This window comes from Bos javanicus, chromosome 15 (genome assembly GCF_032452875.1).
Source record: "Bos javanicus breed banteng chromosome 15, ARS-OSU_banteng_1.0, whole genome shotgun sequence".
Lineage (NCBI taxonomy): Eukaryota > Metazoa > Chordata > Mammalia > Artiodactyla > Bovidae > Bos > Bos javanicus.
Genome location: NC_083882.1, coordinates 17,816,056 through 17,843,789, shown reverse-complemented (window position 1 = coordinate 17,843,789; position 27,734 = coordinate 17,816,056). Strand labels below are relative to the sequence as shown.

At 36.8% G+C, this 27,734-nt stretch overlaps 1 protein-coding gene across 2 annotated transcripts in view; it reads left to right on the top strand.

Annotated features, from left to right (window-relative positions):
- LOC133261691 (protein NPAT) overlaps positions 1-26,912 on the top strand; it is a 53,730-nt gene extending 26,818 nt beyond the window's left edge. For both annotated transcript variants that reach the window (XM_061440218.1, XM_061440217.1), the window contains 12 exons: positions 1,319-1,400; positions 2,330-2,405; positions 6,185-6,276; positions 6,358-6,445; positions 10,673-10,769; positions 11,590-11,718; positions 14,270-15,937; positions 17,439-17,554; positions 17,630-17,738; positions 22,858-22,918; positions 23,021-24,176; positions 25,310-26,912. In XM_061440218.1, the coding sequence (XP_061296202.1) occupies positions 1,319-1,400; positions 2,330-2,405; positions 6,185-6,276; positions 6,358-6,445; positions 10,673-10,769; positions 11,590-11,718; positions 14,270-15,937; positions 17,439-17,554; positions 17,630-17,738; positions 22,858-22,918; positions 23,021-24,176; positions 25,310-25,387 (3,752 nt within the window). In that variant the 3' untranslated portion in view covers positions 25,388-26,912. The remainder of the gene's footprint in view (positions 1-1,318; positions 1,401-2,329; positions 2,406-6,184; positions 6,277-6,357; positions 6,446-10,672; positions 10,770-11,589; positions 11,719-14,269; positions 15,938-17,438; positions 17,555-17,629; positions 17,739-22,857; positions 22,919-23,020; positions 24,177-25,309) is intronic.
- The last annotated feature ends 822 nt before the right edge of the window (positions 26,913-27,734 follow it).

Below are 27,734 nucleotides of genomic sequence, written 5' to 3'. Positions count from 1 at the left end.
AATATGGCAAAAAGTAGATAAGAGGCTGCTGCTGCTGCTGCTGCTGCTGCTGCTAAGTCGCTTCAGTTGTGTCCGATTCTGTGCGACCCCATAGACTGCAGCCTACCTGGCTCCCCTGTCCCTGGGATTCTCCAGGCAAGGACACTGGAGTGGATTGCCGTTTCCTTCTCCAGTGCATGAAAGTGAAAAGTGAAAGTGAAGTCGCTCAGTCGTATCCGCGACCCCATGGACTGCAGCCTACCAGGCTCCTCTGTCCATGGGATTTTCCAGGCAAGAGTACTGGAGTGGGGTGCCATGGCCTTCTCCAAGATAAGAGGCTAGAAGTGGGTAAATTTAGATAATATGTGCGTGCTCACTTGTTCAATTTGCCATTAAGCATATTATTAAATCTGTGAGACGTGTTAATCTGGGATTCTTTTATCTGTTCTAACTGATGTCCAACCTTGAAGTCTCTTCTAGTTCTCACTTATCTGCATTAATTGGAAAAAAAAACCCTCTTATTTGCTTTTAAAAGGAATGCACATTATATGTGAACACTTTGTTCATAGTAGTCTGTCCTGCTGAAATGAGGAATGTTCTGGTTAACCTCCATCTCTACATGTTGAAAATCCTACGTATTCCTGGCTGAATCTTAGAGCTAAGAATAAACTTAGAGGTCATCTAGTACTTCTTGTTTGTTATATACTTGATAGTATTAAAAGCACATGATATTTAGGAGCAAAAGGCTAGTTAGTAACAGAACTGGGATTAGAATTGAGGTGTCACCCCTTTAGGTTCTTAGACCAGTCTTTTTTTCTCTTTGTGCATGTAAAATGTATTGACAACCATTACATTCTCCCTTATTTCCATCTTTGCTCCAATCTCTTTAACACCTCTGGGTAAAAACACTTAGCAGTATATTTAGTTTATACTTCTTACAGTTCGTTTGTTCTGCCATGGTATTTTTTGTTGGAAACTATTCTGTATACTCTACTTTGTATTTTATTGTAAAACCTTAAGTCATGGGGGCTATATTTTATGTATCTTAATATCTTCTATTGGAGAAGGTAATGACAACCCACTCCAGGATTCTTGCCTGGAGAATTCCATGGACAGAGGAGCCGGGTGGGCTACAGTCCATGGGTTGCAAAGAGTGGGACACAGCTGAGCAACTAACACACACAATATCTTCTGTAGTGCCTTGCACATAGTAGGCACTCAATATATACTAACTGAATTTAAAATAATCACTATGTAGTGCTGTTTTTATTCAGTTAATTCAAGTTTTAAAAAACTATTCTGTTTCCTTGACTTACTGTTTTGTTCTCTTGAAATACAGCTGGAGAGGCTTTAAATAATAATACTGGTGCTCAGGAAAGGAAAAATCATGCCAGTTTAATGTCTCCTGGTAGACGCAAAAGGTAAATGCTTTCTAAAAAGACATGTTTCCAGTAACCATTACAAAAAAATTGCACAAGGATACTTACATTATGAATAAAGTAACAAAATTGCATTAAGTACTTGAGACTCTACTATTATAGCTGTTTCAAAGCACTTCTTTTTTTTACTTTATAATCTCCCTGAAATCAGATTGTTTCAGAAATCAATGATCTAGGAATGTGTTTCATTAGAAGTGTTTTTTCTGTAGTAGTATAGAAAAACATTAAAATTAATGCTAACTCAGATTTTTGGAAATAATCATTTTTTATCAGCATATTTTAGGGTCTACAAACATATATTTAAACTCCTAAACTGATAATTATAAATCTTCTCAGACATTCTCTGAGAAGTACTCTTTCTGTCCTATTTAGCCCATGTGTCTTTTTTTGAAGAATATTTCAGAAAAGAGAGATAATAGTTTAAAATGTTTTTGCTTTTTCTCAATTGCCATGCCCTGGGTATTTTTGTTGGAATGTTTACTATTGGTTGTCTCTCGTTCAAGGCTGACCTCAGCCTCTTTGGCAAGATTTCACACTTAACCACATGAAATTATAAAAGTACTGTAACAATATCTAACATTTATAAGAACTTTGACCTTTTTATAAAGTCTTTACATATACTTTATGTTTATTGAATTCTTTCATTAACCCTGTAAAGCTTTAGTTTTATCCCATTATAAAGTAGGTCAGAGGGTACCTGGTAGAGACCATATAGTTAATAAATAATAAAGCTAGATCTCAGATTCATTTCTCAATTCAAGACTATTAATGCTTTTCAACTCTACTGCCCTTTGTTCCTACCACAAATAGAGAAAATATCTTTTCCACCATGACTAAGATTTGTCTTTATATGTAATGATCATTGGATTATTCATACTAGTTAAAAGATAAGCTTTTAAAATGTGTTTCAGTGAATCTCAACGGAAGTCTGGGCCTCATTCAACAATACGAAATTTGCAGGATCCAAATGCATTTGTAGTAGAAAAAGTAAGTGACCTTCCCAAACTTTGCAACTTAAGATATTCCTGAGTTTATAACTATTCATATGTATACGATTTATATAAATATATAGTGTGTGTCTGTGTAAAATGTACTATTTCTGTAAAACTACAGTAGAGGGAATTCCCTAGCAGCCCAGTGTTTAGGACTCCACACTGCCACTTCAAGGATCCAATCCCTGGTCAGGAAGCAGATCCAGCAAGCCATATGATGTGACACAAAAAAAACTGTCGTAGAATTGCTTTGGGATAGACTGTAAGTACAAAACTGTGGACTGTGGTCCACTAGAGGTGGGGGGAAATGGCAAACCTCTCAATATTACTAACACAAGAACCACATGAACAGTAAAAAAAGGCAAAAAGACATGATACCAGAAGTCGAACTTCCCAGGTCAGAAGGTGTCCAGTATCCTACTAGGGAAGAATGGAGGGCAATTACTAATAGCTCCAGAAAGAATGAAGAGGCTGGGCCAAAGCACAAATAGCACTCGGTTATGGATGTGCCTGGTGGCGAATGTAAAGTCCAATGCTGTAAAAAACAGTATTGCATAGGAACCTGGAATGTCACGTCCATAAATCAAGGAAAATTGGATGTGGTCAAGTGGGAAATGACAAAAGCGAGCATCAACATCTTAGGAATCAGTGAACTAAAATTAGAATGGGAATGGGGGAATTTAATTCAAATGACCATTTTATCTATAACTGTGGGCAAGAATCCCTTGCAGAAATGGATTAGCCCTCATAGTCAACAAAAAAGTCCAAAGTGCAGTGCTTGGGTGCACTTTCGAAAATAACAGAATGATCTTGGTTCGTTTCCAAGGCAAACCATTCAGTATCACAGTTATCCAAGTCTATACCCCAACCACTGATCCTAAAGAAGCTGCAGTTGACTGGTTCTGTGAAGACTTAGAAGACCTAGAACTAACACCAAAAAAAGATGTCATTTTCATCATAGTGGATTGGAGTGAAAAAGTAGGAAGTTAAGAGATACCTAGAGTAACAGCAAGTTTGGCCTCGAAGTACAAAATGAAGCAGGGCAAAGGATAACAGTTTTGTCAAGAGAATACACTGGTCATAGCAAACATACTCTCCCAAGAGCACAAGAAAAAACTCTACACCTGGACATCACCAGATGGTCAATACCGAAATCAGATAAATAATATTCATTGCAGCCAGAAATGAGAAGCTCTATACAGTCAGCAAAAACAAGGCCAGGAGTTGGCTGTGGCTGAGATCATTAGCTCCTTGTAGCAAAATTCAGGCTTAAATTGAAGAAAGTGGGGGAAACCACTAGGCCATTCAGGTGTGACCTAAATCAAATTCCTTATGAATATACAGTGGAGGTGACAAATACTTTAACGGATTAGATCCGGGAGACAGACTGCCTGAAGTACTACAGACAGAGGTTCATAACATTATGCAGGAGGTAATGACCAGAACCATCCCAAAGAAAAAGAAATGCAAGAAGGCAGAGTGGTTGTTGAGGAGGCTTTACAAATAACTGAGAAAAAAAGAGAAGTGAAAGACAATGAAGAAAGGGAAAGATACAGCCAAGTGCATGCAGAATTCCAGAGAACAGCAAGGAGAGAGAAGAAAGCCTTCAGTGTACAAGGCAAAAGAAATAGAGGAAAACAATAGAATGGGAAAGACTAGAAATCTGTTCAAGAAAATTGGAGACATCACGGGAACATTTCATGCAAGGATGGGCATGATAAAGGAAAAATATGGTAAGGACCTAACAGAAGCAGTAGAGATTAAGCACGGCTGGCAGGAATACACAGAAGAGCTATATAGGAAAAGTCTTAATGACTCAAATAACCAAAATGGTGTGGTCACTCACCTAGAGCCAGACATCCTAGGATGTGAAGTTAAGTGGGCCTTAGGAAGCGTTACTAAGAGCATGGCTAGTGGAGGTGATGGAATTCCAGCTGAGCTATTTCAAATCCTAAAAGATGATGCTGTTAAAGTGTTGCACACATGTCAGCAAACTTGGAAAAGTCAACAATGGCTATAGGACTAGAAAAGGTCAGTTTTCATTCCAATCCCAAAGAAAGGCAATGCCAAAGAATGTTCAGACTACCATACAGTTGCGCTTATTTCACATGCTAGCAAGGTTATGCTTAAAATCCTTCACACTAGACTTGAGCAGTATGTGAACTGAGAACTTGCTGATGAAAAAGCTGGATTTAGAAAAGGCAGCAGAACCAGAGATCAAATTGCCAGCATTTGTTGGATCATAGAGAAAGCAAGAGAATTCCAAAAAAAGCATCTACTGCTGTTTCATTGACTATGTGAAAGCCTTTGACTGTAAGGGTCACAAAGAAACTGGGAAATTCTTAAGAAAAAAGAATACCAGACCATTTTACCTGCTTCCTGAGAAATCTGTATGCAGGTCAAGAAGCAACAGTTATAACTGGACATGGAACAGTGGACTGGTTCAAAATTGGGACTGGAGTTCAATAAGGCTGTATATTGTCACCCTGCTTATTTAACTTGTGTGCAGAGTACATCATGTGAAATGCCAGACTGGGTGAAGCATAAGCTGGAATCAAGATTGCTGGGAGAAATATCAACAGCCACAGATATGCAGATGGTACCACTTTTAATGGCAGGCGATGAAGAGAAACTGAAGTGCCTCTTGATGAAGGTGAAAGAGGAGAGTGAAAAAGATGGCTTAAAACTCAACATTCAGAAACTAAGATCATGGCATACAGCCCATGACTTCATGACAAAAGGAAGGTGGAATAGTGGAAACAGTGACAGGTTTTATTTTCTTGGGCTCCAAAATCACTGTAGATGGTGACTGCAGCCATGAAATTAAAAGACATTTGCTCCTTGGAAGCAAAACTGTGACACACTTACACAGCATGTTAAAAAACAGACACAGGTCTGCATACTCAAAGCTGTGGTTTTTCCAGTCGTCCTGTACAAATGAATGTGAGTGTTGGACCATATAGAAGGCTGAGCACCAAAGAACTGGTGCTTTCGAATTGTGGTGCTGAAGACTCTTAAGAGTCCCGTGGACTGCAGGGAGATCAAACCAGTCAATCCTAAAGGAAATCAACCCTGAATATTTATTGAAAGAACTAATGCTGAAGCTGAAACTCTGATACTTTGGCCATCTGATGTGAAGAGGCAACTCATTAGAAAAGACCCTGATGCTGGGAAAGATGGAAAGCAAAAAGAGAAGAGGCAGTAGAGGATGAGATGATTAGGTGGCATCACCAACTTGATGGACATGAATATGAGCAAACTCCAGGAGATAGTGAAGGCTCAGGAAGCCTGGCATGCTGGCAGTCCTTGGTGGCGCAAAGAATAGTACACAACTTAAGGGACTGAAGAACATCATTAAGACTGTAGGGATATTTACCAGTAAGAAACAGTCCAGTCAGAATAGCTAACCCGTGCAAATGCACCAAGTAAGAAACAGAAGTATGTTGAAGAAACTGTAAATACACTGTTATTGCTGGATTATGCAATATAATAGGACATTTTTCCAGAATAGAGTCAGCTTATTTAAAACCTTGTATGAAAAGCTAAAGAGTTTGGAACTATGCAGTTCCAAAGTGAAAAAGAAGTTGGTGAAGGATCTGTGAAAATATTTGTAAGTGGTTAACATAGTAATCTGGTATTAATATGGAAGGCACCACCATAACTTTTGAGTTTCTACCTAGATTCATTAAAACTATCCAGCTTCCATTGATTCTTTTTAGACAAATAACATAATACTCCATCTTGTGCTTTTACTAATACTGATTTCTTTTTCAGCAAATGGTTATTGAAAATGCACGAGAAAAGATACTAAGCAACAAGTCTCTTCAAGAAAAGCTTGCAGAAAACATTAATAAATTTTTGACTAGGTAAAATATTTGTGTCTAAAATACCTAATTGTTTTTGCCTAGTTGAGAACTACAATAAAAGTTTTCCTTTGCGTATTACAGTGACAACAGTATTGCTCAAGTACCTAAGCAAACAGATAGCAACCCTAGTGAACCAGAGACTTCAATTGATGAACTCCTGGGACTTCAGGTATGGTTAAGGGTGTATGTGTGTGTGCAGTAGGTATACTCATCATTAAAACTGATAGTATTCTGGTTTCATTTCAAAGCCATGGCTAACCATATGTATAAGATGCTTTAAAATAATAATTAAAATACAGATTTCCTTCATTATCCAAATGTAATCTGTTCCTGAAAATGTGTTAGTGAATTTTCAGTATCAAAATTGCAATAGTTTTTCCTGTTTTATTAAAAAATAGTTGGTATACATCACTGTATAAGTTTAGGCATGCAGTACAATGATTTGATTTAAATATGTTAAAATTGCTTTATTGAGATGGTAGAATAAGACATTCTTAACCCATCTAGTTGGAGAAGACGATGGCACCCCACTCCAGTACTCTTGCCTGGAAAATCCCATGGACAGTAGAGCCTGGTAGGCTGTAGTCTGTGGGGTCGCGAAGAGTCTGACACAACTGAGCGCCTTCACTTTCACTTTTCACTTTCATGCATTGGAGAAGGAAATGGCAACCCACTCCAGTGTTCTTGCCTGGAGAATCCCAGGGACGAGGCATCCTGCTGGGCTGCCGTCTATGGGGTCGCACAGAGTCGGACACGACTGAAGCGACTTAGCAGCAGCAGCAGCAGCAGCAGCAGTGGATGTATTTTTGTTCAGTAAGCAGTACTGAACAATGTGTATAAAATAAATTACATTTCTTCTGCACGTGCACAAACTATATAAAAAGTAAAGAAACAATGAAATGATATGTTAAATTTATGTGAAGAATCCAAGTAATATTTAACAAAATAAAGTGAGCATGACACTTTAAAAAGAAGTTACTAACTAAATGAATACTTGTCTGTGAGATTTACTGCTGAGAGTATATAAATAGGGGCTATAATCACTTGCAGTCCAGTGACAGTGAAGATGAAAGAGGATGAGCTGGTAAAGGAAGAATTGAACAATACATATTTTAAGATTTGCAAATATCTTTTTGAAAAGCAGCTGAGATTGTGGTTGTTGCATATGCTTTTACTTAGACTCTGAGATAATGTAGTCATTTTGTTGCTGTACCACCAAATGAATTCATAATAATGAATTCATGATAGCAGTTTATTTTTAGATGATGAATTCTGAGTAAAACCATTCAGTTTTTTTTTTTTTTAATCACTTCCTTCAGAATACTTAAAAAAAAAAAACTTTTTATACATTTTCCTATAATTCAGTACATTTTAACAAAATATGAACAAGCTTTTTGAAAGCAACCTGGCTTCCCTGATAGCTCAGTTGGTAAAAGAATTCTCCTACAGTGCAAGAGACCCCAGTTCGATTCCTGGGTCGGGAAGATCCGCTGGAGAAGGGATAGGCTACCCACTCCAGTATTCTTGGGCTTCCTTGTGACTCCACTGGTAAAGAATCCACCTGTAATGCTGGAGACCCTGGTTTGATCCATGGATTGGGAAGATTCCCTGGAGAAGGGAAGGGTTACCCACTGCAGGATTGTGGCCTGGAGAATTCCATGGACAGTCCATGGAGTCACAAAGTCAGACACAACTGAGCAACTTTCACTTTCACTTTTTAAATTATTTAGTAGTCTTCCACTATCTTAAAGTTTAACATATCCCCTATTCTAAATTTTTATAATCTTCAACTCCTTGCTTATATTTTCTCCACAAATACATCAGGTGCTTACTGTAATGAAGACACTCTGTTAGATACTGTGAGAGGTTAAAAGAAAATGAAGACACAGCCCTCTGTTCATGGTATTCATAATATTGTATACTGGGGAAAAGTTTAAAATTCAGATTTCAATAACTGAAAGAACAGCAATGGAGTAATACATGCATCAGCTTCACTAAGAGAACAGAGCCACTTGTACAAATAGGTAAATTTTAAAAATATTTTTATACTTCTTTGTAACCTTGGGATAGGCAAGATATCTTGGGTTATACAAATCACTGACTGTGATTTTTTTTTTAAGACTTCCTTAAATTCAAAATATGTGCTTGTTAAAAGCAACATTAAAGGGGCTTCCGTGGTGGCTCAGTGGTAAAGGATCCACCAGCCAATACAAGAGACACTGGTTTGATAACTGATCTGGGAAGATCCCATATACCTGTGTACCACAACTACTGGGCCTGTGCTCTACAGCCCAGAAGCTACAACTGCTGAGCCCACGAGTCACAAATACTGAAGCCTAGAGACCATGCGTCACCACAAGAGAAGTCTGTGTACCACAACTAAAGAGTAACCCTCACTTGCTGCAACTAGAGAAAAGCCCATGCAGCAACAGCACAGCACAGCCAAAAATAAAAGATAAATACAAATTGTTTTAAGTTTTAGAAATTATTTTTTTAAAAGCATCATTAAAGTTAAAAGGCAGACTGACAAGTTTGGAACATGTATTTCAGGATTCTTTCAATTATTATTTTTAAAGTTTGAATGTAATGAGAAATTTACTAGAAAATTGCTTTTCCTCAGCAATAACTTTTGAAGTGGTTATGTACCACTTCATAGTTTGATCAACATTGGATTGTTGATTCTTGACATTATTTACATTATGATAGATTTTTCAAGTTCATAGATAAAGAAGTATTTGTTCAAGCTCCTGGCTTTCTTCTAAATCACATTTCATCAAGAATTATTGATGGTCTCTGCACATCTTCATTGTCAAAGGTTAACTGGTTCTTTAGTTTCTCTTTTCATTTTATGGCCATTTTTATTTTAAAAATGCAAGCTTTTAATCATTTCATGAGAGTTCCACCTTATCTCTTGCTCCACATGAATTTCCTCTCCCTTGGGATCCAAATGTATGCTTCACCAAAATTGAAGAATTTAAACAGAATTTAAAGGTAGCTTTTGGCATGCTGCTTTTAAGGATGAGCACATAAGAAAGGATTGTCCAACATTTAGAGGAAGTATTTAAAATATGGATACAGGCACTTCCCTGGCAGTAAGGAGTTAAGACTCCTTGCTTCCACTTCAGGGGGCACAGGTTCCACCCCCAATGAAGGAACTAAGATCCCACATGCTTCGTGGCACAGCCAAAAAAAAGTAAAAAAAATTTTTAAATAAAATGAGACAAAAACAAGCAGATAAAAAGAATGAGATAGATTTATATTGGAGGATCTAGAAAGCAGTGTACAACAAACTAATATGAAGAAAGCTGATTAAAGAACATTATTAAACCAAACTCATAGAAAAAGAGATATGAAGTTGGAATGCTGGACAAAGGTGGTCAAAAGGTACAACTTTTCAGTTATAAGTGCAGGGGATGCAGTGTGTAACACAGTGACTACAGTTAACACTGCTGTAACAGCTTGAGGTTAGGGGTGCTGACCCCACATGCAATCAAAAGCCCACTTCAAACCTTATAGTCAGCCCTTCATGTATCAGTTCCACAAGTGCAAATTCAGCCAAAGTTGGATTTTGTAGGGCTGTGTGTTGGTTGCTTAGTCGTGTCAGACTCTTTGCAACCCCATCGACTGCAGCCTCACCAGGCCCCTCTGTCCATGGGATTCTCCAGGCAAGAACACTGGAGTGGGTTACCATTTTCTTCTCCAAAAGGAACTATAGAAAGAAAGAAAGTGAAGTCACTCAGTCATGTCCAACTCTTTGCGACTCCATGGACTGTAGCCTACCAAGCTCCCCCATCCATGGAATTTTCCAGGCAAGAGTACTGGAGTGGGTTGCCATTTCCTTCTCCTTGTAGGGCTATAGTACATATTTATTGAAAAAATTCTGCATATAAGTGGACCTGCACAGTTCAAACCTATGTTGTTCAACAGTCAACAGTATTTGAAAGTTAAGAGGGTATATCCTAAGAGTTCTCACAAGGAAAAAAAAACTTTTTTTTTTTCTTTTTAAAAAATATGTATGAGATGATGAATATTAAGTAAGCTTCTTTTGGTAATCATTTCACAGTATATGTACATCAAGTTACATGGTATAACTTAAACTTACACAGTGCTGTATCTCAAGTATGAACATTGCAGCTTGATATTACTTTGTATTCATAAATATTCTTAGATTTATTTTATTGTAATGTTTGGGAATATATTCACCAAAGTGATTAAATAGTAGAATTAGGGAACATTCACTTTCTATTTGCTAGTCTTCTTGTTTTAATTTGAGTGAATAGTGTTATAATCAGAAGAAAATTTTCTTGGAGGGGAATAGATGTCCTGTAATTACTTCCTTGGTATTAAACCATATCAATTCAATTGGAGTCACTTTTATTTGTTTTTGTTTTTGCAGAGTGAGATCCATATGTCTGAAGAAGCTATACAGGATATATTGGAGCAGACAGAATCAGATCCAGCCTTTCAGGCACTCTTTGATCTATTTGACTATGGTAGGTAGACCATTTCTTTCAAGATAGTTCAGAAAAAATGTTTCTCCAGTTTCTTTGGAGAAGTAGCTTAAATGGTGAAATAACATTTCCCAGAGCATCTGGAGAAAGTTCGTGTTTTTTCATATGAAAGAGTTTTTTTCTTTCTCTTTAATTTTGTCTGCACTGGGTCTTCATTGTGGTGCGTGGGGCTCTCTAGTTGTGGCATGTGAGCTTAGCTGCTCTGAGGCATATGGAATCTTAGTTCCCCAACCAGGGATAGAACCCACATGCCCTGCATTGGAAGGCTAATTCTTAACCACTGGACCACCAGGAAAGTCTTGTTTCTCTTAAAGAGTAGCTGTAAAAATAGAGAGCAGTCTTGTGGGTGAGAGGGATAGTTGTGAGCAGTATTTCCAGTCATCAAAAATGTGTTGTGAAAAAAAAATGTGGTCTACTACTATGCACATATTATACTAAACACAGTTGGATAACACAAAAGAAATAAAAATATTTGGCCACTGCCTTCCATCTTATGGCCTAGTGCAGTAGTGCTAAAAGTGTAGTCTCCTAACCAGCAGATCAGAATTATCTGAGAACATGTTCAAAATGCAAATTCTTGGACCTGTATATTATGATATACAGTAAAGTATAAGAACTACTGGTCTAGAGGAAAAATCATACTTGTCAATGATATATAAGGCAACATGTTAAAAACCATAATCAAAGGACTATAATTAAAACCAAACTTTAATATTTGCTGACCACTGTCAAGATGTATTAATTGATGCTTATTTTTATTTTGGTCATTTAACCAATTGTTTCCCTATTCCTGTTTTAACAGGTAAAACAAAGAATAATAAAAGTATATCACAAGGCATTTGCAGTCAGCAAATGGAAACCAATCCCAGTGTAGTCTTAGCAGGTGAAACTAATCTAGCAGTTAAAGGTACTTTTGAAACAGAAGAATCTGGTAAGAATTCGATGTGTTAATATCAGTCTAAATCCTGATATCAATCCGAAAATCTCTAGGGCAGAAAATGTTGTTTAATTTGAAAATTGTTTGAATTATTCCCACACTTTTAGTACTTTGATTAAATGATGAATTTTTATTATTCATTCCTTCATGATACAATAGACTTGACATGCACAATTTGGTATGACTAGTATTGACCAATTCAACCAAAGTCTATAACTTCAAACATAATTTTTTGAGGCACATGTTCAGAATAAATCCCATATATAAGGTTGATTTGTGGTATTAATATCCAGCCTAGTAAGCAAATACAGCTGAGTGCTCAGTATCTATACCTCTTATTTAGAGGAGGTTGTATACTCTGCTGATGGTCCTGAATTAATAGATTTTTGAGGTTTTAGGTCATATTCCTGTATGTTTACTAAGTCACTTCTTATGTTTCTGCCTCTCATGGAATACCAGTATGGCACATAATTGTCCTACAGTAACTGAGGTCAGGCAGTGAATATGTCTGTCTCAGATCTTTTAAAATTTTGCCAAGTTTTTCAAAATTTCATTTATGTGATGCATGCTAAGTCACTTTTCAGTTATGTCCGACTTTTTGTGACCCATGGACTATAACCCACCAAACTTTTCTGTTCATGGGTTTTTCCAGGCAAGAATACTGGAGTGGGGTGCAAGAATACTAGATCCCCTTCTCCAGGGGATCTTCCTGACCCAGGGATCAAACCCATGTCTCTTAAATCTCCTGCATTGGCAAGCAGGTTTTTACCTCTAGTACCACCTGGGAATCCTGTAACACTTGCAGAAATGTTGTACAATAAAAATATACTTCGCCCATTGAATTATCAGCAAGGAAACACCCACATAACAATCTCTCAGGTCAAAAAATAGAATACCGCCAGCACCACAAAAACATCTGTTCGTATCCCTTCCCAACCACTATTCCTTTCATAACCATTATCCTGGCTTCTCTCATGTTATCCTGGCATCTCACACTTGCTAAACTTTATGCCTGTTTGGTACCACTCTGTCTGTTTTTGTCTACACCAAGGTATGCCAACGTAATCTTTTCTGTTCATCTGTTCTTAAATGCCATTACTCCTTCCAACTTCGTCAAAAAACTTCATGACTTCCAAGTTTCACAATATGTCTTCCAAAACCTAGTTTTAGAATATGTCAGACTACATTCCTACTGAGAGTCCTTTGCCTGTACCCAAGCCCAATCCTCCATTTCTTCTTAGGTTGAATTGTAGTAGGATGTCTTTCTCATATATATTATGTGTGGAAGATTGTACCCTGCCCTGCACAAAATGAAACTTGAAATCCTATTTTCTAAGAAAGTCTCTTCCCACTTGATTGAAACTGACTGTTGTTGCTGTTGCTAAGTCGCTTCAGTCGTGTCCAACTCTGTGTGACCCCATAGACGGCAGCCCACCAGGCTCCCGTCCCTGGGATTCTCCAGGCAAGAACACTGGAGTGGGTTGCCATTTCCTTCTCCAAATCATGAAAGTAAAAGGTGAAAGTGAAGTCGCTCAGTCAGGTCCGACTCTTAGTGACCCCATGGACTGCAGCCCACCAGGCTCCTCCATCCATGGGATTTTCCAGGCAAGAGTACTGGAGTAGGGTGCCATGGCCTTCTCCATTGAAACTGACTACCTGGATGTAATTTTTACTGATTTCCCCACAATAAGGATTTTCACGTGCTCCATACCCATTATTATGTTACCAGTGTCACATTAACAGAATTTGATAATGATTGCTATACATTTTTCTAGATTTTTCCCATTATATATTTCATATTGTTAATATTTTCTAAACTGTGAATGATCTATGACAGTATATAAGTATTTTCTCATATGCCCTTTTTTCTAACTATTGCACTTCTTTTATTTGTCAAGGTCTCCTCATGACATACTTCTTTATAACTTTCTCACATTCCATAGGCTCGAAAAGGTGCCTTTTGTTCTATACTGTTACAGTTATTAGCATGTTTTATTATGACTTTATGTTCTGTATCTGCCTCCCTTTCTAAATCACCAAAGGCAAATTGGGTCATTCATCTTTATATCCCAGTACTGATCATATGATTGCTATTCAGTGTGTAATCTTAAACAGTACACAATAACATCAAATGTTAGTTATGCAAAATGTACTTGGCCCCATTTCACCTTCTTAATGAATATATCAAATAGTATGGTAGAAGTTGAAAAGTCAGCAGTTTTGAAAAAACTGTGTTTGTAGCCAGTTTTTATATGTTGGTACATATTAAATGTTCTTAAAAGTATATTTTTTTTTCTTCATGTGTCATCTGTTTTCTAAAAAGCTTGAAAAACAATTTGACACTTGTATAAATAGGTATCAGTGATAAGAGAAGTATCTGTAAATTTTTTGGTACTCAAAAAAATGAGAGAATTTATCATATTTCCATTTGCTGGTATGTCAAAGATTAGTTATCTCCTTGGAAAATATGTTTAACACTAAAGATGACTACCTCAGGCTGTTATATACACTCAACATATGTTTCTGCCATCCTGATATTTTACAGATGATCCATCTGGTCAACCCTCATTTTGTACTTCCTATCAAAATGAAGACACATCAAATATTTTGAAGAATGGCAGCAACCATGATGAGCTTAGACAGGAAGCCCAGGAACATTTTTCCCACATAGACTCTAGCATCCAGAAAAAGGCGTTTAAAACAGTTGTATCTACTGAACAGAAGTGTAACCTTGATATTACCTTTGAGTCTGTGCCCAGTTTGAGTGACTTTAATGAAAGAGTAAACTCTGATGCTGAATGTAATCAGCATTGTGCTGAATTATACACCAGTCAGATGTCCACTGAGACTGAAATGGCTCTGGAAGTTGAAAAGAATTCTTTATCTCCCAATGTACAGAATGAATCTCAGTTACAGCCCGATCAGTCTCCTATACCAGTAAGTTCAGTTGTTTCCCTTGGTGGTGAAACTAACAGTGAGAACTTAATTCTTTCTGGAAAAACTTCTCAGCTTTTACCCCAAAATATTCCATTAGCTGGAAAGGCATCTAAAAAAGGTCAATTTTGTGAAAGTTCTGATGATACAAGAAGACTTAAAGCTGATTTCCATAATTCCAAGTCACCAGATTCTAGAGAAATTCATCAGAATAAAATTGAAATTAATAATGTGTTACCAGTTACATCACAGCATCTTAGAGACTGCCAAGATAATTCTTCGCTTCAGATATTACCTGCGTCTATTGAAAATTCGGGTTTAACTGTATCTGAACAAAAAGGAGAAATTCACCTTGAAGATTCTGTATCTTCAATTAAACAACCGTCTAATGATTCATCATCTGTTGAGTTAAATCATACAATACATGAAACTCAGTCCTCCAAGTCTGAGAAAGCTGCTTTGGATTCACAAGAGCCTTCATCTTCTGTAAAAGAAGATGGAGATAGTGTTTTTCTCTCTTTAGGTGAAAATAACTGTGAAGAAGTTACACTGATGCCTTCAGAAAGTAATCCTATAGAAGATAGACATTCTCTTCCTTCAGAATCTGTGTGTTCTTCAATGAGGGAGTCTCATCCTGAGTCCCAGAATACTAATAATAAACCTGCTAACGACAAATCTACAGAGATAGATGCATCAAATATAGTCTCTCTCAAAATTATCATCAGTGATGATCCATTTGTTTCCTCAGATACTGAACTTAACAGTGCAGTTTCTAGTATCAGTGGAGAAAACTTGCCAACTATAATTTTGTCTTCTCCTGCTAAATCACCTGCCAGAAATGCAGAATTAGTTAAATGCCTGTCTTCCGAAGAAACCACAGGTGCTATCTCATCTGCTGAAGGAACTGGGGATTCAGCCTCAATGGAACAGAGCCTTTTAGCACTCAAACCTGAGGACTCTAAAGTAAACAACATGCAGAATGAAGACAGCATTGCTCTTTCAACCAATGTTACGCCATGTGTTTCCAAGGATGGAGGATACATACAGTTAATGCCAGCTACGAGCACAACTTTTGGCAATTCAAGTAATATTTTGATAGCTACTTGTGTAACTGATCCAACAGCCTTAGGAACAACTGTCAGTCAGTCAAATGTTGTGGTGTTGCCTGGAAATTCTGCACCTATGACTGCTCAACCTCCACTATCTCAATTACAGACACCCCCAAGGTCAAATAGTGTATTTGCTGTCAATCAAGCTGTGTCACCCAACTTTTCACAAGGTAACTAAGAACATCATAGTGAAGTTCATTTCTCTGGAACGGGATCTACTTTAGTTTGTGTGTGTAATGATTGACTAGAAGGTAATAAATCATGGATGATGGTATAAGATTCAGAAATTTGTGATTATGCCTTCTGTACTTTAGAGAATTCAGTCATACTTCTTTTTTAATCTACTGCTCAGCTATGAAATTCAGTGGTTTAGTGTTTCACTTCTTTTTCTTTCCACACTTCTCAATCCGTGTCTAAGCTATAAGAAAAAGAGCAGTGGGGAGACTAATTCATCAAAAAGCTGTATACCTACTAAAACCCAATGTTGTGGGAGATTTTTCTTAAATAGCTGTTTAGAGTCTTGGTTTTCCAGCAATTTATTACCTATTTGGACAGACTTCCAAGACAAAAACTTGAATTTCTCCCTCTGTAATACTCTGTAATTTCTCACTATTTTCCACCTTTGAAAATTGATCCCTGTCTTTTGAATTCTTTGTTTACAGGAGGACTTGTGGCATTTATTACATGCCATTTTATATGTAGTTCCTGATTGAATGCCTGTCATGATGGTCATTCTTGATTGTATGTTCCTTATAGTTGGAGTTTGTGGCACATTCATCTATACTTCTTATTTATTGATTCCCAAGCTCTTTTCCCCTCTTTTTTTTTTTCTTTTTACATTTAGGCATACAGTTAAAGCAGATTAAATATTAGCAGTTAAGTATCAAGCCTGATGGATCTAAAGTTAAAGAAAGGGTCAGAATTAGTAGGCCGTGTGGGTCTTCAGCCGAAGCTTGGAGAAATAAGTAGTATTTGGAGTAAAAGGAAGGGAATCTTAAGCAGCACAAGGATAGGTGGATATTTGAGAGACTGAAAAGTGTTCATGAAGGTGAGGAGATCAAACTTACAGGAACAGTTAATGAATTTATTAGGAAAAGATTCATTTATAGGACAGGGTTAAATGAATTATAATAGCCGTAGACTATATGGTTGATGTTTCCTTGTGAACATTGTACTTTCCCCCACAGTTTTGACTTGTTGCTCACTTATCTGGACCTTTTTGGACAAATACCACTGAGATAATAGTTTGGGTTTGTGAGTAAATCTTAGATTTATCAGTCTTCAGTTAGGACATAATTTTATGGTAAAAGATTCAGACCTGAAACCTGTACTACCAACTTTTCAATCATTTTCACTGTTTTTTCTAGAGGGGAATCAAGGTTACAACTGTAATATGATCTCCTGGCTATAGAGTCTTATACTTACTCATGACGTTTAGCTTCACTAAATGCCATAGAATACTTTACTTCATATTGACTTTTTCTCAATTTGTTAGTCTTGCTGTTGTCCCTAAATTAATTTTTTTAAGGAGAGTAGATTTATATAAAAAGGAATTTATAATTGTATAGAATTTATTTCAAATTAATAATTACTTTGGTGCCTTGTATTTATGAAAGAAAAATCTCATTTTATTGAGAATTGTTTTTTTTGTTGTCATCATTGTTTTTGAAGGATCTGCCATTATAATCGCTTCTCCGGTCCAACCTGTACTGCAAGGAATGGTGGGAATGATTCCTGTGTCTGTGGTTGGACAGAATGGAAATACCTTTTCTGCTCCTCCTCGGCAGGTAAGATTTATGAACTGAAAATGGCTCAGTGCCACTTTTCAAACAAAATACAGTTAATGGCTTCTTCTCTTCTAGGTCCTTCATATGCCTTTGGCAGCACCTGTATGCAATAGAAGTATCTCTCAATTCCCTATCCCTCAAAAATCTTTGAAGAGTCAGGGACTAAAAAACAAACCTTGTACAGGTATGTTTTTGAGTTGATTCATGTCAACTTTATGTAATCTTTTTGTTTTTTGTTTTCTTTAATATTAATAGCTTTCCTAACTGTGATTGTCTAACCTTTGCTTAAAGTTTTTTGCAGTAAATAGAAAAAAAAATGGAACAGAACAGAATTTAGAAAGATCATGTATTTATAGGAACTTGTATGTAGTAGAGATAACATCAAAAGTCAGAAGAAACAGAATGGTTTGTTTAATAAATGAAATCTACCAGCTATTATGTATTATAGGGAAAAAATAATCTCTTCCTCACACTATATATAAAATTAGGAATTCCAAGAAGATTAACAGGTAAAAGTGAACAGCAAAACAAATAATAAAAGAAAATATAGAAGAATCCTAATGAGGGCTGAAATAAAGGATTGCTTTTGAAAAATTAAAAAAGAATAATTTATAAATGGAAAAAATTTGATAATGCTGACTACTCTAAAGTAAATGATTTTTAGTACAATAAAAGACAGCATATGCAAAGTAACATGAGATTTTCATTCAAGACCTTTATGAATATTGTGCTGAGTTCTCAAACTTCTCTAGCTCAGACTTTTTAATCTTCATGGGTGACAAAATGCCTAACCTTAGGAACTTTTGACTAGTTTCATTTCTAAGTCTTTTTTAATATTCTTTTCAGCCAATCCCTCCCATACCTTTACCTTTAATGTTTTATTAGACCTATACAGTCAGCAAAAACAAGACCAGGAGCTGACTGTGGCTCAGATCATGAACTCCTTATTGCCAAATTCAGACTGAAATTGAAGAAAGTAGGGAAAACCACTAGACCATTCAGATATGACCTAAATCACATCCCTTATGATTATACAGTGAAGGTGAGAAATAGATTTAAGGGCCTAGATCTGATAGATAGGGTGCCTGATGAACTGTGGAATGAGGTTCGTGACATTGTAAAGGAGACGGGGATCAAGACCATTCCCATAGAAAAGAAATGCAAAAAAGCAAAATGGCTGTCTGGGGAGGCCTTACAAATAGCTGTGAAAAGAAGAGAAGCAAAAAGCAAAGGAGAAAAAGAAAGATATAAACATCTGAATGCAGAGTTCCAAAGAATAGCAAGAAGAGATAAGAAAGCCTTCTTCAGCCATCAGTGCAAAGAAATAGAGGAAAACAACAGAATGGGAAAGACTAGGGATCTCTTCAAGAAAATCAGAGATACCAAAGGAACATTTCATGCAAAGATGAGCTCGATAAAGGACAGACATTGTATGGACCTAACAGAAGCAGAAGATACTAAGAAGAGATGGCAAGAATACACAGAAGAACTGTACAAAAAAGATCTTCACGACCCAGATAATCACGATGGTTTGATCACTGACCTAGAGCCAGACATCCTGGAAAGTGAAGTCAAGTGGGCCTTGGAAAGCATCACTACGAACAAAGCTAGTGGAGGTGATGGAATTCCGGTTGAGCTATTCCAAATCCTGAAAGATGATGCTGTGGAAGTGCTGCACTCAATATGCCAGCAAATTTGGAAAACTCAGCAGTGGCCACAGGACTGGAAAAGGTCAGTTTTCATTCCAATCCCAAAGAAAGGCAATGCCAAAGAATGCTCAAACTACCGCACAATTGCAGTCATCTCACATGCTAGTAAAGTCATGCTCAAAATTCTCCAAGGCAGGCTTCAGCAGTATGTGAACCGTGAACTTCCTGATGTTCAAGCTGGTTTTAGAAAAGGCAGAGGAACCAGAGATCAAATTGCCAACATCCGCTGGATCATGGAAAAAGCAAGAGAGTTCCAGAAAAACATCTATTTCTGCTTTATTGACTATGCCAAAGCCTTTGACTGTGTGGATCACAATAAACTGTGGAAAATTCTGAAAGAGATGGGAATACCAGACCACCTGATCTGCCTCTTGAGAAATTTGTATGCAGGTCAGGAAGCAACAGTTAGAACCGAACATGGAACAACAGACTGGTTCCAAATAGGAAAAGGAGTTCGTCAAGGCTGTATATTGTCATCCTGTTTATTTAACTTATATGCAGAGTACACCATGAGAAACGCTGGACTGGAAGAAACACAAACTGGAATCAAGATTGCCGGGAGAAATATCAATAACCTGAGATATGCAGATGACACCACCGTTATGGCAGAAAGTGAAGAGGAACTAAAAAGCCTCTTGATGAAAGTGAAAGTGGAGAGTGAAAAAATTGGCTTAAAGCTCAACATTCAGAAAACGAAGATCGTGGCATCCGGTTCCATCACTTCATGGGAAATAGATGGGGAAACAGTGGAAACAGTGTCAGACTTTATTTTTCTGGGCTCCAAAATCACTACAGATGGTGACTGCAGCCATAAAATTAAAAGACGCTTACTCCTTGGAAGGAAAGGTATAACCAACCTAGGTAGCATATTCAAAAGCAGAGACGTTACTTTGCCAACAAAGGTTCGTCTAGTCAAGGCTATGGTTTTTCCTGTGGTCATGTATGGATGTGAGAGTTGGACTGTGAAGAAGGCTGAGAGCCGAAGAATTGATGCTTTTGAACTGTGGTGTTGGAGAAGACTCTTGAGAGTCCCTTGGACTGCAAGGAGATCCGACCAGTCCATTCTGAAGGAGATCAGCCCTGGGATTTCTTTGGAAGGAATGATGCTAAAGCTGAAACTCCAGTACTTTGGCCACCTCATGCGAAGAGTTGACTCATTGTAAAAGACTCTGATGCTGGGAGGGATTGGGGCAAGAGGAGAAGGGGACGACAGAGGATGAGATGGCTGGATGGCATCACTGACTCGATGGACGTGAGTCTGAGTGAACTCCGGGAGTTGGTGATTGACAGGGAGGCCTGGGGTGCTGTGATTCATGGGGTCGCAAAGAGTCAGACACAACTGAGCGACTGATCTGATCTGATCTGATGTAATTTTGAACAGTAACCTCTCTCTAAATACTCTCATTTTCATGGATATACCATTGAATCTGTCTTCAACCAGTGAGAGCTCTTACTACCTGAATCCTTACCTTTACCTGAATTTTCACTTGGGTTCATTTCATTCCCTATCTAGGCTAAACCCCAGAATCTACCACATCAGCCACTTTTCCCACTATTCCTAAACACTTTCATATTCACATTCTTCTAACATGTCTGCTTGATACCCTCTAGTCATGGATCTATGCAGCCAGAGATTCTCTGCCTTTATACCTGGGCTTCTTAGCAATGCTTTAGAACATCACTTTGCTGACAAAGATCCGTATAGTCAAAGTTAAGGTTTTTCCAGTAGTCATGTACAGATGTGAGAGTTGGACCATAAAGAAGGCTGAGTGCCAAAGAATTGATGTGTTCAAATTGTGCTGGGGAAGACTCTTGAGAGTCTCTTGGAATGCAAGGAGATCAAACCAGTCCATCCTAAAGGAAATCAACCCTTGAATATTCATTGGAAGGAGTGATGCTGAGCTGAAGCTCCAGTACTTTGGCCACCTGATGCAAAGAGCTGACTCATTGGAGAAGACCCTGATGCTGGGAAAGATTGAAGGCAGGAGGAGAAGGGGACGACAGAGGATGAAATGGTTGGATAGCATCACCGACTCATGGATATGAATTTTCACAAACTCCGGGAGACAGGGAAGCCTGATGTGCCACAGTCCCATGGGGTCCCAAAAAGTCAAACATGACTTAATGACTGCAGAAGTGATGCCATTCAGTAACACTTAAAATTTTCTCACCCTCACTGCCATTTAGTGATCATTTTAAATGCTTACCTGTCTTCTTTTTTCCCATTTCTCCTTCATACTGTTTCATACTTACACAGGTTTTCTCACATCTATTCAGTCACTACTATCCTCACTCTAAGCCAATGATTTTGATTTTTATCAATAGTAACGTCCATTTTTTCACATCACTCCCACTAAATATGTACCCATTCATCTAAAATCATTCTTCCCTTTTCCCTTCTTTCTTAGAGAAATATTTCATTCTTTCTAAGGTTAATGCAGTCTACCTTCTGTCTTCTGTGTATCTTCATCTTTTCTTTCTTTGGCTCCTTCCCTCTGTGGCTATTCAACTATCGATACAAGGATCATTCCCACCATTCCTTTAGGGTTTTTCCACCTGCCAGCCCTTTATCCCCAACCCTCTTTATCTCCCAGTCTTTGTTCATCCATATTATGTCCTTTCTCATGTTTCTACTAAAACTGTTTAAACTCACCAGTGACCTCCTAATACTGCCATATCCATTGGATGTTTTCCATTCTTACTTTACCGTCTAACAGTTGATACTCTTGGTAGCTTCTAGAATGAATGCATTCCTCCCTTTCTAATTTTATGTAACTTAAGATCTACATACTCTACATATCTAAGTCTCTCTTCTTCCTCAAAAACCTCCTCTGCCTACCTTTTACCTCTTGGTTAGTGTCAACATGTATTCCTCATTTATTCTTCATATCCGTGCGAGTGCCCATCTGTAAGACCTTCATCATCTCCTACCTCTAATATTTTTAGCCATCTAAGTAGAATTCCTATTTCTAATTCATCTTCTGTGCCATCGCCAGAGTGACGTCCTAAAACAAATCTATTCATACATCATCCCTAGTTAAAACTCTTAAAAGATTCTCTATAAAACCTTTTGAATAATACACAAAGTCCTCCACAGTATCATCTTTGCTTTCCTTCCCAGCTTCATATCTTGCTGCCCTTCCACATAAACTCAGAAGTCCTTGGAAATTAAAATATGGATATTAAAACTCCAGAGCATGTCCTCTCAGTGACATAGGTTTGCAAACATGACACCTTAAATAAGCAGAATTTTTAAATAGGAATAAAGTGTTTTGTTTAAGTAACTTTTTGGATCTAAGTACTGCCCTTAACTGTTACATTGATCATTGTAATCTGTAGATCAAAGACTGGATTCATATTTACCTGAAGTTGAAGCAGGTCATTTGTTACATATTTCTTCAGTAAAATGATTATCTTGTATATACTACCAAGCTGTTTTTTTAGATCCAGTATATTAAAGTATTTCATTGATAGATTAGCTATAGCTTAAATTTTTCTCATGATGTCAGATTCTGTGATCTGTTCTATTTTCTTTCAGAAAAATGTACTTTCAGGAATGTTTTTCTTTTCTAATTAACTTGTTTATAATTCCAGGGAAACAGGTAAATAATTTGGTGGATTCATCAAGTCACTCAGTTGGATGTCATGCACAGCGGTGAGCATAAACATAGTTTCTGTCATAGAATATTTGAATGCTCAAGTTAAAAACAAAGAATTTCTTTATGTGGCTAAGAAAAAAAATTTTTTTTTCTTGTAGAACTGAAGTTTCTGACAAGATGATGGCTACAGATCTTGGGAAAAAATTGGAAGAAACCACAGTTCCCTTCTCAGTAGAAAGTACAGTTCCAGTTAGCAAGCCATTTGAAAGCCACAGACGTGTGCTCTGTTTTGATACCACTGCTTCTCCTGTGGCAAATACACAGGGGACAAATCAAAAGTTGGTGTCCCAAAGCAAGGAAAGAAATGACATTTCATTTTCTAACCTTGACTCACCCATTGTGTCCTCCACCTTAAAACCCCCTGCTAATAATGCTGTCAGAAGAGAGCGGGAGAAACCTTCTATGCCTAAAATTTTATCTAAATCAGAAACTCCCATTGGCCGACATGCCACCATAAAAGAAACTCCGTCAGAAAAGAAAGTTTCACCAACAGAAACTATACTTGAATCTTTCCATAAAGCAACAGCTAATAAGGAGAATGAACTGTGCAGCGATGTGGAAAGGCAGAAAAATCCAGAAACTTCAAAACTGTCTAATGGGCAGCAAAATGGGGGTGTGCGGAATGAGAAAACTGTAACTTCACTTCAAGAGCTAACCAGAAAACAAGGCACATCCTCAAACAGTAAAAATGTCTTTTCAGTAGGTGCACCTGTGAAGGATTTGAAACAAGATCAAACCAGGTCTGCCAGTTCTTTGATTAACCCACTCACCAAACATACCACAGAAATGTTACAAGATACTCAGTGGCATAGCCCAGTAAATAGACTGACAGATAGTACTGATTTATCTGTACCCCGAACATCTAGCTCAGGAGCAGGGGAAAAACTTAAAGAAGAACCTACAGATGGTATCAAGGTCCCTTCTAGTAGGCGTTTTGGTGAAGACAGCACACCCAAAGTAATGGTCCCTCCTGTCACACCAGACTTGCCTGCCTGCAGTCCTGCCAGTGAAACAGGGAGTGAAAACAGTGTGAACATGGCCGCCCATACATTAATGATTCTCTCCAGAGCAGCCATCTCTAGGACTACTTCCTCTACTCCTCTAAAAGACAATACCCAACAATTTAGAGCATCTTCAAGAAGCACCACAAAAAAGCGGAAAATTGAGGAAGTAGATGAGCATGAGCGAAACTCCCGCACTTCTAACAAAGGTCTTGCAAATTCGTCAATGCCAATGAAAAAGAAGAAAATTAAGGCAAGTTTGAAAGTCTTTAATTTCAAAACCACACGTTGTCCTTCTTTGAGCGCTCAGGTTAAAGGTCTCATCATTTTTTGCCATAGCTACTTAACATTTAACCAAGATAGCTTTGGGTTTTGATTGATAAAATACATTCTCTAGCAGTATCTCTCAGCCATTGTGGTACTCAGAAGTTAACTAGGTGAAACATTTTCCAAACAATTGCTAAGGCATTTATTTATAAACATCTTCCTTGGGAAAAGGTATTTGGTGGAAAGAATGACATAAGATGAAAAATTGGGAAGCTACTATTTGTAATTATCAAGTGAAAACTGCTTGCAGCCCCTTCATCTTAGGTTTCTTTCCCATGTCCTGCCATCTCTTCCATAGATTGTTATACTTGCTAATATGTTGGAGCAGTGTAAAAGTTAAATTTACCTGTCTTTAACCATGCTTACCTGAGGAAAGTAATATAGGATTATCACTGATAAAGTAATTTTTCTTCAATCTGTTTAGCCATTTAGTAAGTGGAATATGAATAGAAAGGTTTAAAATGTCATAAAGGAAGTATGATATCAAGGAAAGAATCCTGTTTTCTAAGCCTGGGCTGAATCCTGCATCTCCTGCTTATTGGTTCTATTACCATTAATTATTAAATAGCCTGTAACATCCCTTGAGTCTTAACTGCATCATTGGACACGAAGTTACACACATCTTACCCAATGGCTGTAAGACTAAATGTAGTGTTTGTAAAGTGTCTGGAGTATATTAAATATTTGGAACTTGAAAAGTACTTGTTACTCTTAAAATCTTAGTAAAGCTTTCTGAGGTTTACGGTTTAGCAATAATGAGTACCTTATATAAAAAGCATGTTCTATCTTGTCTCAACATTCATATACTGAATTTGTATAATGTTTTGTGCTCTAAAATAATATTGAGGTGCCATTGAAGTATACTTTATTAAACTTGGATTTATAAAAAATTGTGTCTACCTTTCTGTATAACTAAAATTCTAATGAACTAAACTTCTGACAAAAATTTTGGTAGTGTATGAAGTTCTACATGACTTAATAAGAAAGCTAGCTTTTGGGCCTTGTTTAAGTTTGATATGTCAACTTAGTTCATTTTTTCTTTCTTTCTTTTTTTGACAGAAAAAGAAGCTACCCAGTTCATTTCCAGCTGGAATGGATGTGGACAAATTTTTGTTATCATTGCATTATGATGAGTAAATATTCTGAACATATAAGAACATTGGCTATTTAAAACTACAGTTCCTTAAACTATGAGTGTAGGGAATGAGATACTGACGGAATCTGAGAGCATGACCTGCACTTTCTTTCATCGTACTGAAATTTCACTTTATTTCTAAATCATGCTGTTTTAAAACAGCTTCCTAATTTGTAAATAGATGTGCCTGGTATTGTGGAAAAAACATTTGCAGAAATGTAAGTAAAGCCAATCTGCAAAACTGTATAGCTTTAACAATTGCATCTTGTTAATATTGTGTAAATCTTATTGAAATAGAGGTTAAATCAGCCTGATGTTCTTTTATTTTTTGGTTTCTTATGATCTCTAATTTTGAAACTTACTCATCTGGAATAGTTTCTCACTTTGAGTGGGAAAATTACACTTTTCCTTATAAATTGCCTTCAGTAATTGTCCTACAAGACATCTGAAGACAGCCAGTAATTAGTGCAGAAGTGATAAGGAATTCAAATGGTAATAAAGTAACCAGAAATTAACGATTTGGTTTTTTTCCCTAGAGTGAATACTTTGCCACTCCTTACAATTGCAGTAAAGATTGTACTCCTAAAATTTTACACTTTGTCTCTTCTGGTTGTTCCGGTCTCTTTGTTTTAAGGAGAGAATATTAATGCCATTTGAACACCATTCAAGTGTTCTGATCTTTCACTTATAACTTGTAAGATCTTTTACAAAACTTTAAGCGTTTAGACTATTGAGCCATAAAAAGTTTGGTTATGTAGTAGTTGAAATTTCTTGGTATGTATATACTTTTCCCCTAAATACTGGGGATTTAAAGAATTGCACTAATTCATAAACTTCTTACATAGTAGTGACCAATGCACATTTAATTTAAATTTTGTGTTCTATGTTAAAGCTTGTATGGAGGATTATCTTCTGTTGTCCTTTTAGAAAGCCATGTCCATCATAAGATGTAAAAAGAGAAATCATAGTTTTCTATTTTAATTTAGTTTCTCCTAAAATGGGCTGTGTTACACTTGGATAGAGGATGCTGTCTCTGTACCCCTTATTATAGAGTTATTCTCAAAAGATCCTTAAGGAGAATGAAAGAGGTGCCTTCTGTATGTTAGACTCACACACATCAGTCAAGTTGAAGAATTGGTTTAAACCTTTAAATGAGTACAGAAATTATAATTCATATTTGACCAATTGTGCCTAGATATTAAAGTATGTTCTCTTAAGTGCTTTCTGTTTTGTTTATTATCAGTATATGCAAGGTTTTTTCTGAAAATGTCTATATTTATGAGTCATTTTCCTTAACTTTTTTTTTTTAATACTGGGCCTTTAACATCCTACTTTAACACAACAGTTCTCAATGTGGAAATCACGTCTTACTTGCTGAACCTTACTGCAGAAATTTGTGTTGTAATAAATTTTTATAATGTGGAAGTGGTCTGTTTCTAAAGAACCAGGGATAGTTAATACAGTTAATGTTTATTTAACTAAGCTTGTACAGTTAGGTTTGAATAAATATTTTCATTAACTTCAAAAGTTTGAATTCTTTCATATTGGTAGTCATTCTAGTTTAGATACTTTTAATAAATCCCTTTCCAAGTCAGTTGTTGTTTTCAGAAGTTTACATAATGCTGAAGATTATAAATTTTCTTCTCATTCAATTAATTTGTATATGCTAAGTACTAAGAATTCATATACTAGTAAAATAAACTCACTTGGCCAGAATCCACTAGATAAATAGTATGAAGATAATCTGTATTCAGAGCTTTCATTTATGTTCAAGAACAAAACCATAATTCTGATTTTACCTTAAAAGTCAAAATGTGCTAGACTTAATTGCTGTACCTGGTACTGTATTTTTGCAACTACATGTAAGGATCCACTGTTTCTTTGGACATTACTTAGTGTATTCAGTTGTATGACAAATCTTAGAAGACTTACAATTAAAATATTTGATTGTTTTAGTTAGAACCATTTAGTAAATATGTTGAAATTGTACGTAAGTTAACATCCATCAGCATTCAGCCAAAGGCTAGATGTCATGACTAGTAGGAAGACCAAGGTTAAGCTTTGATAAAAGAAGTCATTTTAAAAGCATGTTGCTATATATTCTACGTTCATCATTTTTCAGGCCACCATCTTTTCAGTCTCAGACTTAACTTACTGAAATTATGTATCAAATTTTGACTGTAATATGATGCTTTCTCTTGTAATAGAATTTCCTCTTTTTGTAAATATTAGATAACATTTTTGTATACTTTCTGGTCTTTTTGTCCTAAATTATTTTTTCTACATAATTGAACTTAAAACTGTAAATATGACTTCCTAGGTTTTTTTTTTTTACTTCAAATAATATCA